The sequence below is a fragment of the Schistocerca americana genome, chromosome 4 (assembly GCF_021461395.2).
Source record: "Schistocerca americana isolate TAMUIC-IGC-003095 chromosome 4, iqSchAmer2.1, whole genome shotgun sequence".
Lineage (NCBI taxonomy): Eukaryota > Metazoa > Arthropoda > Insecta > Orthoptera > Acrididae > Schistocerca > Schistocerca americana.
Genome location: NC_060122.1, coordinates 709,937,179 through 709,949,254, shown reverse-complemented (window position 1 = coordinate 709,949,254; position 12,076 = coordinate 709,937,179). Strand labels below are relative to the sequence as shown.

The window sequence follows — 12,076 nt, the reverse complement described above, 5'->3', positions numbered from 1 at the left end:
AACCGACAGATTTGAGAGGTTTCGCTCAAACCTCCAACTCCAACTTCCAGGTTTGCACACACCTCAGGTTGGTGCAAATCTTCTGTTCACACGCAACGATCTGTCTGCGCAGATGTGATGTGCGCAGACATTTGCGCAGACAAATCGTTGCGTGTGGACGGGCCTTATGACTTAACTGAACATTTGCTATGGTTGCTCTTTTCTTTCTATTTACTTTTAAGTGTGGTTCATTCAGATAAATGATAAATTACTTAGACTACAACAACTTGGAAATGCCTCTCTTTCAGGAAACTCAAGCAAAAAAGCCAGACTGGAGAAAAAAGCATGAGGAATTCATTGCAACAATTCGTGCAGCAAAGGAGATGAAGGCACATTTGGCAGCTGGAGGGAAGCTGTCAGATTTGCCTCCACCACCACCACTTGACACATCTGACTACATCCAGTGCCCTCACTGCCAGCGGCGGTTTAATGAGGCTGCTGCTGAACGGCACATCCCCCGATGTGCCAACATGCAGCATAATAAGAAACCTGCACCTGCTGCTAGAACCAGTGCAGGGAAGGTCGGGGCACGGCGTCGATAAATGTCATTAAAAGCTCATGTAAACTTATCTGTACTAAAATATTAAAAGGCTGCAATTCAATAACAAGTACATCTGTAAAACATAATTTATTCTTTTGTTAATAATTAGCTAAAAATTTTGATTAGGTGTATGAAAATACTTTTTTTTTGACCAGACATGTCAAAATTGTTGCAGGAATTCTTATTAGATTAAAACTGAATGTTTCACACACTCAAGCAACAGAATTCAGAAATATCTACAGGTAAATCCATTAACTAAAACAAATGACAAATACAAGCTCTGCAAAATTACATCAGTATAAGATTCATACTGATATAGCTCCTACATAATAATTACCTCCAATAATGTAAAATCATATTTTCATTAAAATGTTTGATTATAGGCCCATAGTTTTGTAGCTACATTTAATATAAAGGACTGTGAACTTAGACTCTTCAAACTGTCATATTTTCTTGTCATTTTCTGGTCTAACATGTCATATTTATATGAGATAATGTCCTTTTTGTAAAAATTCATGCAGTTATTCATACTGTGGTTAAATTATGTTCAGATCTACAGGTGGTAATTGACATGTTAAATATGTAGTTAGGAACCTTAGACTGCAGACTAGACCTTGGCAGGGGTGCAACCATTACTAAGCAGCCACAATAAATGTGCTAGATGACTCTTGTTCCATAGTCAGAGTATGACTGTGATTTAGGACCATAATCTAAACACACACCAACCAAATAGTTGCTTTGTCTTCGATATGTAAAAAATTTTCTTGTCTATTCAGTAGCCACTGTCCTCACTCTGTACTTTATTGCAGTTTAATCTAAAATGTGGTCAATTACTTAATTATTTTTTCTTCACTATATGTAGAGTGAAAGAATGATTTCAGAAATAATTTACTGTATCACACCTGATATTCATCGAAAGCAACTGTGGCAATACCAGTAATAAAATGAAAATCCTTGTTCTATACCCTCACCAAAATACACCTGAGACAAGTGTAATAGTAGCTTAAAGCTTGAATGTGATTGTGAAATTAACATGTGTGTGCCATAATGATTATTTCGACCATGAAAACTAGCTTCGACAAAATTCTCACAATGATTTCAAAGTATTGCCAACTTTGAATTACGAAGTCATTTTATTTTTTTAAATGATCTCAGCTACTTTTAGAAAGAGTTTTGAGGTGATGTATTTCATGAGTATATGTTTATAAGAACCACAGTGAATATTACTGTAATTTTAAATAAGTTATCTGATTAATTTAATATTCACAGAGAAAGATAAATATGTATGGTAAATATGGAGGTTAACGAATAATATACTTGCACAAAATTGTGCTTAGTGTATGGATGTGAAGAACTAATACCAATTCTGATCATGCCAGTAAACTTAAAAGCTAATATGGTATGCAAAACATAAAAGTCAAAAAGTATTGGAATCAGATAAAAATGAAAATCACAAAAGCTAATGTTATGAGGAGATGAAATATGCATAACCATGAAGATGATTCATATATATTCTTAATCAGTTTTTTAAAGTCTTGATTATTTCTTATTGTGAGGCAAATTTTTCATTAATTAAAGACTATTTCTGCAAAATTTTGTCATTTGAGAGTATTAGTTTATTGTAGCTTACAACTACAGAAAAGAGCCATTTAGAGCCAGATGTTTACAAAAACCATGTAAATTTGACTCAATGTTTGTTTCTGTTACTACAAAGAAGTAGAACTCCTATATAAAATCTGTAACCGAATTTATTGTAAAATGTCTGAAATAATAATCATTTAAATCACTATTGAAATACTGAAACATGAGAAGGGTTCTTAACAGTAACTGAAAATAGAGGAAAGATGTCAAAGACTTACCTGCATCTTTGCAGACAGTGTAAACAAATTATATATATACTGGTGTTGGTATACATATTGTAGTTCAATAACTTTTACTTTAGACAGAAACAGTCTTGTTCCTAATTGTAGCATAAAAATGTGTATGAAGTAAACAAAAAAAAAACTACATTATTATGTGAACAACTTTTATATTCAAGCTTGTATTTTAAACAGAAAAATAAAATATTTTAGGGACAATAAAATATCAACTCTGTTTGTTTCCCGCAAACACAATTTTAACATTATGCAACTTCAAATAACACTTATAAAACATAAGACACATATTTTAAAATGTGATGGCCCATGTTTTTATTAATAAAAGCTCCATACTTTCCCGTAAGTTGTATCCACAGGATTTGTGTCTTTGCCCATTCCTGTGATCTCTCTGTCACTAGATAGGAGTCCTTTGCATTCCACTTCAAAAGCACTCTCATTCATACGAGAGTGTAGCATTTCTTCCCCCCCCCCCCCCCCCCCCCCCCCAAAGAGAAACGAAATTTTGTGTCAATAGATATTATTCTTGTCACATTTGTGCTGATAGTAGAACAGACATTTACCAGTCACTATAAACTATTCAGAGTAAAAAGGACTAATTTTTAAAAGAAATAAAGAGGCTACAGAAAAATACCTGTATAAAAATTTCCAGGATACTTTATTGCTATAAATTACCTAATGAGTGAGAAGCTCAGGTCTACTTGTGAATAAATAAATCCTAATAATTACAACAGTCATCATAAGAGCTGTGAAACTACTGTGGCCTACTGAAGTAAACCCTCTACAATCTGGAAGTGGTGAACTGGGTAGAAACTGAGTGAGGATATATAAAGAGTTCTATAACCAATGGAATATTTTTGTTCTACATAGTTATCCTCCCGTCTGTTAATAAAAATAAACTGTATTTATAGTAAGATTGACAATTTCGACGTTTACTTCAAGTTTTATTCAAAAATTATTGATTTCAATGTGAAACGAGGGATACTGTAGCAAAAATAGAAAACTAGAAGTACATTATCACATAGCACTAGAAAATGCAATATCGTCAAGAAACACACAAAATATAAACATGTCAAACATCACTTCAATACTTCATCGAGCTTATATGAAACTTGTTTCTGTTTCTCGTAAACACTTGCATACTTATCATCAATAATAATAACAATATTATCATCATCATCATCATCATCAATAGGAACGTATTGTCTTTGATCATGGCAATGAACATTCTATTGAGAACAAAATAACAACATTAATCACAAAGACTTTTTTTTTGTTTGTGCGTGTAAACTGTACTTGCATGGAAGGTAACTGCTTTAACCAACCTACATAAAAATGCAGAAATTATGTGATCAACTAATTTTCATTACTTATAAAGTACATACAATTGTTGTAAGGATACAAAATACATTGAATGATATGCAGTTCTACTCATAATTATCTGCAAAAAAGAAAAAAGAAACCATTGACTCTGTTTCTCTCTTACACATTCATTTATGTTTATTTCCTTACCAATGCTACCAATATTGCCGGTAATCCTACCATTTACTACGTCATCTGTGTACAGTACCAAAACTACTGAACCATAGTTTCTGTACAGTGCAGCTTAAGTGGTCCTTTTTACCATTTATTACTATTGTTCACAGGTTTTTTTAATTAATAAGAAATGTGTACCTAATATTAAAAATTAAAAAATTAACAAAGGTAATTAGGTCTCTACACTTGCAACTCATATATATATCTGTGTGTGTGTGTGTGTGTGTGTGTGTGTGTGTGTGTGTGTGTGTGTTTGTGTGTGTGTGTGGGCCCGCGCACACGACTCACAAAATATACATGAAAACACACTACACATTAAGTTCGCCTTGCAGATGGTCTGCACAAAGTCTTCAGGAAAACATGTTTTCATACATCAGCCCAGTTTTTACATTATCACAAAAATGACCTGCAATGGGAGTGCTGTCGAAGAACAGGGCAAGAGCCAGTAGATTAGATTAGATTAGATTAGTAGTTGTTCCATAGATCATGAATACGACACTTCGTCATGATGTGGAACGTGTCAGGTTAATAAAAGGTGTCTATACAAGATATTACACTACACAACATATTACATGACACTTAACATTTTTATTTTTTTGTGTGGGTGGGGAAATTACCCACTTACTACATCCAAAAATTCATCTAATGAGTAGGAGTTGCCATTCAGAAATTCTTTTAATTTCCTTTTAAATGCTATATGGCTATCTGTCAGACTTTTGATGCTGTTAGGTAAGTGACCAAAGACTTTTTGTGGCAGCATAATTACCCCCTTCTGAGCCAAAGTCAGATTTAACCTTGAGTAGTGAAGATCATCTCTTAGTGTTGTAGCCATATAACTGCTATTACCTTTGAATCCGTTCAGATTGTTAATAACAAATTTCATAAGTGTATATATATATATATATATATATATATATATATATATATATATATATATATATATATATATATATATATATTGAGGCTACAGTGAAGATCCCTAGCTCTTTAAATAAGTGTCTGAAGCATGATCTTGGATGAGCTCCAGCAACTATTCTGATTACACACTTTTGTACAATGAACACACTTTTACTCAATGATGAGTTACCCCAGAATATGATGCCATACGAAAGCAGAGAATGAAAATAGGCGTGGTAAGCTAATTTAGTGAGATGTATATCGCCAAAGTTTACAATGACCCTGAAATGAAATGAAATGTCGTGTGACGAGGGCCTCCCGTTGGGTAGACCGTTCGACCCTAATAACATAAGTAGCTGAACTCAAATGTTTCAGCAGATCTTCAGTGTGTTTTTTTCCAGTTCAACCCCTCATTGGTGCACACACCTAGAAATTTTGAATATTCTACCTTAGCTACCAATTTCTGATCGAAGTCTATATTTATTAATGGTGTCATTCCATTTACTGTGTGGAGCTGTATATACTGTGTTTTGTCAAAGTTTAATGAGAGCCCATTTGCAGAGAACCACTTAATGATTTGGTGTGATAGCTGTACTTGTATCATCGGCTTTGCATCTTCATGAATATAGAATAGCAAGTCATTAATATATATTAAGAACAGCAGAGGACCCAAGACCAAACCTTTCAGCACCCCATTCTTGATTGTTCCCCAGTTTGAGAAATCACCAGTTTTTGCATATCATGTGAACTGCTTATTTCACCTTTCTGCACTCTTCCAGTTAGGTATGATTTAAACCATTTGAGTGCTGTCCCACTCATACCACAGTATTTGAGCTTATCTAGAAGTATTCCATGATTTACACAATCAAAAGCCTTTGACAGATCACAAAAAATCCCTGCGGGTGATTTCCGGTTACTCAGAGCATTTAATATTTCATTAGTGAAAGTATATATAGCATTTTCCATTGAAAAACCTTTTTGGAAACCAAACTGACATTTTGTTAAAACTTTATTTTTACAAAGGTGTGAAACTACTGTACAATACATTACTTTTTCAAGTATTTTGGATATGGCAGTCAGAAAAGAGATTGGGTGGTAGTTGTTGACATCAGGTGTATCCCCTTTTTTATGCAATGGTTTAACAATGGCATACTTCAGTCTATCTGGGAAATACCCTGCTTCAGAGAGTTATTACATATGTGGCTAAGAATCCCACTTATCTCTTGGGAACAAGCTTTTATTATCCTGCTGGAAATGCCATCAATTCCATGTGAGCTTATTATCTTCCTAATTTCAGAAGGAGAGGTGGGTGGAATTTCAATTGTATCAAATTGTGTGGGTAAGGCCTCTTCCATTAACTGCCTTGCTTCTTCTAATGAACATTTAGATCCTATTTTCTCTACAACATTTAAAAAATGATTATTCAAAATGTTTTTGACTTCCGCCTTTTGTTGTTTGTCAAGTTTCCATTTGCTTTGACGATAATGCCATCGTCCTGTACTCTTGGTGGCCCTGTCTCCCTTGTAATAATATTCCAAATTGTTTTGATTTTGTTATCAGAGGTATTAATCTCAGATATGATGCACATGCTTCTGGACTTTTTAAGGACCTTTCTTAATGTAGCACAGTAGGTTTTATAATATTTGGCTGTTTCTGGGTCATTAACCTTTCTTGTTGTTAGATACAGTTCCCTTTTGTGGTTACAAGATATTTTTATTCCTTTAGTAAGCCAAGGTTTTTGCATGGTTTCTTATAATTAGATTTAACTACTTTCTCGGGAAACAGTTTTCAAATTCTCTTACAAGTGTATCATGAAATAAGTTATATTTTAAATTAGCATTGTGTTCCTTGTACACCTCATCCCAGTCTAAATGCCAAAGATTTTCCCTGAAATTTGTAATTGTTGAGTCATTAATTGAATGCATAACTTTGGAGGGTAGTTTTGAATTACTGAGTGGAGCTAGGTCATACACTGTAACTAGCTGAGCACCATGATCAGAAAGGCCATTCTCAACAGGACAAGAATTTGTTTTTAAACTTATCTTGGTCTATAAAAGTGTTATCTATCAATGTGCTCCTGTCCTTTACTACCCAAGTAGGAAAATCAATGACAGATGTCAAATTGAAAGAACCGAGCAAGACTTCCAGGTCATTCTTCCTATTACACTCTTTCAGTGAACCAGTCCCTACAAATTATAATTTGCTTTCCCCTATCTGACAGACAGCACAACAAGGCATCCAAGTTTTTCCAGGAATAAATGAAAGATTCCTGAAGGGGACCTATTACTGTTACAATTATAAAAGAACCCTCCTTCAGTTTAAGTTGACAGGCACATGCTTCTATATGTTGCTCTAGACAAAACTTCTTTGTATCTAAGCTTTTTACACAGTGATAATTTTTGACATATATGGCAACTCCTCCTCTCACCTTATTCTCTCTACTCATATGTTTGTACTGCTATGTGGAACAGTGACAGATATGATTAGTTGGCCTTCAAAGACATTAAATTCTGATACAAATTTACCAAATACTGTGTGCAATTGAGTATGATAAATGACTTTTATTGAAGTTGCAGAGGAAGTGCAAGAACTATTTTACTGGATAGGAAATGCACTTAACAGAACAAATTTAGATGGAACATAGGTGGTTTTTCCACATGCTGATCCATGTTGTTCTTACAGAAGGTCCATAAGCATCTTGAGCAGTTAGCATAAGCAAACAAACATATCAAATTAACTACCTTTGAAAGTCAGTTAGGCTGTCCTACTGTAACTGGCAGTGAGACCTATGCCTACTTCGGTGGCCTTGGAATCACATGGAACCCCTGATGTCGCTGCGTCTTCTGGCAGTGAGCATCTTACCGGTCAGCCATCACTCCAGGGTGAATGGCGGACAGTGGTGGGCTCGCGCGTGCCTGGCCGAAAGGCGAAGGTGGGATCTGGCCGCGTGGCAGCTGCCTTACCCCTTTCCAACAGGTACGGGGTGCTTCCTAGTGGTGATGACATCGTTTCGGAGCCACCACAGGATGCCTCGCCTGTTGGGCCAGTGGCCGATTCTCCGGCAAGGTCCCGACAGTCACAGAGGGCGGGCCTATTAGTTATAGGGAGCTCCAACGTTAGGCGGGTTATGGAGCCCCTTAGGAAAATAGCGGGTAGGTCGGGGAAGAATGCCAGTGTGCGCTCAGTGTGCTTGCCGGGGGGTCTCGTCCGTAATGTGGAGGAGGCCCTTCCGGCAGCTATTGAACGCACTGGGTGTGACCGGCTGCAGATAGTAGCACATGTCGGAACGAATGACGCCTGCCGCTTGGGTTCTGAGGCCATCCTTGGTTCCTTCCGGCGGCTGGCTGATTTGGTGAAGACAACCAGCATCGCACGCGGAGTGCAAGCTGAGCTTAATATCTGCAGCATAGTGCCCAGAGTCGATCGCGGTCCTCTGGTTTGGAGCCGTGTGGAGGGTCTAAACCAGAGGCTCAGACGACTCTGCGACTATAATGGTTGCAAATTCATCGACCTCCGTTATTGGGTGGAGAACTGTAGGGCCCCCCTAGACAGGTCAGGCGTGCACTACACACCGGAAGCAGCTACTAGGGTAGCAGAGTACGTGTGGCGTGCACACGGGGGTTTTTTAGGTTAGAGGAACCCCCCCTTGGGCGAAACGATAAAATACCTGACGGCTTACCAGAGAGGACATTATCATCGTTGATAAAGAACGTCCGTCCTCAGAGACCAAAAACAGGAAAAGTTAACGTAATATTGGTAAACTGCAGGAGTATCCAGGGCAAGGTTCCTGAATTAGTATCTCTTATTGAAGGAAATAGTGCGCATATAGTATTAGGAACGGAAAGTTGGTTAAAACCGGAAGTGAACAGTAACGAAATCCTAGACACAGAATGGAATATATACCGCAAGGATAGGATAAACGCCAATGGTGGAGGAGTATTTATAGCAGTAAAGAATTCAATAATATCCAGTGAAGTTATTAGCGAATGCGAATGTGAAATAATCTGGGTTAAGTTAAGTATCAAAGGTGGGTCAGATATGATAGTCGGATGCTTCTATAGACCACCTGCATCAGCAACCGTAGTAGTTGAGCGCCTCAGAGAGAACCTGCAGAACGTCGTGAAGAAGTTTCGTGATCATACTATTGTAATAGGGGGAGACTTCAATCTACCAGGTATAGAATGGGATAGTCACACAATCAGAACTGGAGCCAGGGACAGAGACTCTTGTGACATTATCCTGACTGCCTTGTCCGAGAATTACTTCGAGCAGATAGTTAGAGAACCAACTCGTGAAGCTAACGTTTTAGACCTCATAGCAACAAATAGACCGGAACTTTTCGACTCCGTGAATGTAGAAGAGGGTATCAGTGATCATAAGTCAGTGGTTGCATCAATGACTACAAGTGTAATAAGAAATGCCAAGAAAGGAAGGAAAATATATTTGCTTAACAAGAGTGATAGGGCACAAATCGCAGAATATCTGAGTGACCACCATCAAACGTTCATTTCTGAGGAAGAGGATGTGGAACAAAAATGGAAAAAATTCAGAAACATCGTCCAGTACGCCTTAGATAAGTTCGTACCGACTAAGGTCCAAAGCGAGGGGAAAGATCCACCGTGGTATAACAATCATGTACGAAAGGTACTACGGAAACAAAGAAAGCTTCATCATAGGTTTAAGAGTAGTCGAATCATAGCTGATAAGGAAAAGCTGAACGAAGCGAAAAAGAGCGTAAAGAGAGCAATGAGAGAAGCATTCAACGAATTCGAACATAAAACATTGGCAAACAATCTAAACAAGAACCCTAAAAAGTTTTGGTCATATGTAAAATCGGTAAGCGGATCTAAATCCCCTATTCAGTCACTCGTTGACCACGATGGCACCGAAACAGAGGACGACCGAAGAAAGGCAGAAATACTGAATTCAGTGTTCCGAAACTGTTTCACTGCGGAAAATCGTAACACGGTCCCCGACTTCAGCCGTCGCACGGACGCCAAAATGGAAAATATTGAAATAAACGATATCGGAATTGAAAAACAACTGCTATCACTTAGTAGCGAAAAAGCATCCGGACCAGACGAGATACCCTTAAGATTCTACAGTGATTATGCTAAAGAACTTGCCCCCTTTCTATCAGCAATTTATCGTAGATCGCTGGAAGAACGTAAAGTACCTAGCGACTGGAAGAAAGCGCAGGTCGTTCCCATTTTCAAGAAGGGTCATAAATCAGATGCGAATAATTATAGGCCTATTTCGCTTACGTCAATCTGTTGTAGAATAATGGAACATGTTTTGTGTTCTCGTATTATGACGTTCTTAGATAATACAAATCTCCTTCATCATAACCAACATGGATTCCGCAAACAGAGATCATGTGAAACTCAGCTCGCCCTATTTGCCCAAGAAATTCACAGTGCCGTAGACACTGGCGAGCAGATTGATGCTGTATTCCTGGACTTCAGGAAGGCATTTGATATGGTTCCGCACTTACGTTTAGTGAAAAAAATACGAGCTTACGGAATATCGGACCAGGTTTGTGATTGGATTCAGGATTTCCTAGAAGAAAGAACACAACATGTCATTCTTAACGGTTCAAAATCTGCAGATGTAGAGGTAATTTCGGGAGTACCGCAGGGAAGCGTGATAGGACCTTTATTGTTTACAATATACATAAATGACTTAGTTGACAACATCGGTAGCTCCGTGAGGCTATTTGCAGATGACACGGTTGTCTACAAGAAAGTAGCAACATCAGAAGACTCGTATGTACTCCAGGAGGACCTGCAGAGGATTAATGCATGGTGCGACAGCTGGCAGCTTTCCCTAAACGTAGATAAATGTAATATAATGCGCATACATAGGGGCAGAAATCCATTCCAGTACGATTATGCCATAGGTGGTAAATCATTGGAAGCGGTAACGACCGTAAAATACTTAGGAGTTACTATCCGGAACGATCTGAAGTGGAATGATCACATAAAACAAATAGTGGGAAAAGCAGGCGCCAGGTTGAGATTCATAGGAAGAATTCTAAGAAAATGTGACTCATCGACGAAAGAAGTAGCTTACAAAACGCTTGTTCGTCCGATTCTTGAGTATTGCTCATCAGTATGGGACCCTTACCAGGTTGGATTAATAGAAGAGATAGACATGATCCAGCGAAAAGCAGCGCGATTCGTCATGGGGACATTTAGTCAGCGCGAGAGCGTTACGGAGATGCTGAACAAGCTCCAGTGGCGGACACTTCAAGAAAGGCGTTACGCAATACGGAGAGGTTTATTATCGAAATTACGAGAGAGCACATTCCGGGAAGAGATGGGCAACATATTACTACCGCCCACATATATCTCGCGTAATGATCACAACGAAAAGATCCGAGAAATTAGAGCAAATACGGAGACTTACAAGCAGTCGTTCTTCCCACACACAATTCGTGAATGGAACAGGGAAGGGGGGATCAGATAGTGGTACAATAAGTACCCTCCGCCACACACCGTAAGGTGGCTCGCGGAGTATAGATGTAGATGTAGATGTAGATAATGAAAGATCAACTTTTGGGCAGAATTTTGAAAAAGACATTGAAAATATCACTGGGCTTGCAACCAAAATTTGTGCAGACTGTCTTGTTTTGCTAGTTTTGGATGTCAGCGTTTGCCAAATAGGGTGGGCTTTATATTAATTTGTCTACCACTGTATCTCGCTTTTCCTTTACCAGAGGCCCTTCGTAGGTAATTACAGTGATTGAAGAAAATATGATCTTTTCTATCCGTGACACTTATCAACATGAAACCAATTCTGTATCAACCTTAGACCATTTACAGCAGAATAAGTTTAGTCATTAATATACTATTGATAACAAAAGTATTTTTAAAGTATTTTTATCAGTATCTATAAAATCTAAAATTGACGTTTCATTTCAAAAAAGATCTGTTACCTTGTAGAATCTTAACTTTAAAAACAATGTAGAGGTATGATCAAGCAGTTTTGTGAGATACAGGGTGAGTAATGAGATTCCCCCCCCCCCCTTCCCCCCTGGTTTCTGGGGGTATTCCTTACATTATTTGGAACAAAAAATGTGAATGAAGTAATGGGATCAGATCCATAATTAAGTAGCTACAGTAATTGAAAGTCTCAGGAAAATGGCAAAAAAAAAAAATTATTGTAGGATTTCACTTTCAAAAATGTG

General features: G+C 37.7%; 1 protein-coding gene across 2 annotated transcripts in view; it reads left to right on the top strand.

Moving 5' to 3' along the window:
• The window catches only part of LOC124612755 (serine/arginine repetitive matrix protein 1-like), a 478,871-nt gene extending 478,148 nt beyond the window's left edge, over positions 1–723 (top strand). For both annotated transcript variants that reach the window (XM_047141148.1, XM_047141147.1), the window contains exon 7: positions 288–723. In XM_047141148.1, coding sequence (XP_046997104.1) covers positions 288–581 — 294 coding nt within the window. In that variant the 3' untranslated portion in view covers positions 582–723. The remainder of the gene's footprint in view (positions 1–287) is intronic.
• The last annotated feature ends 11,353 nt before the right edge of the window (positions 724–12,076 follow it).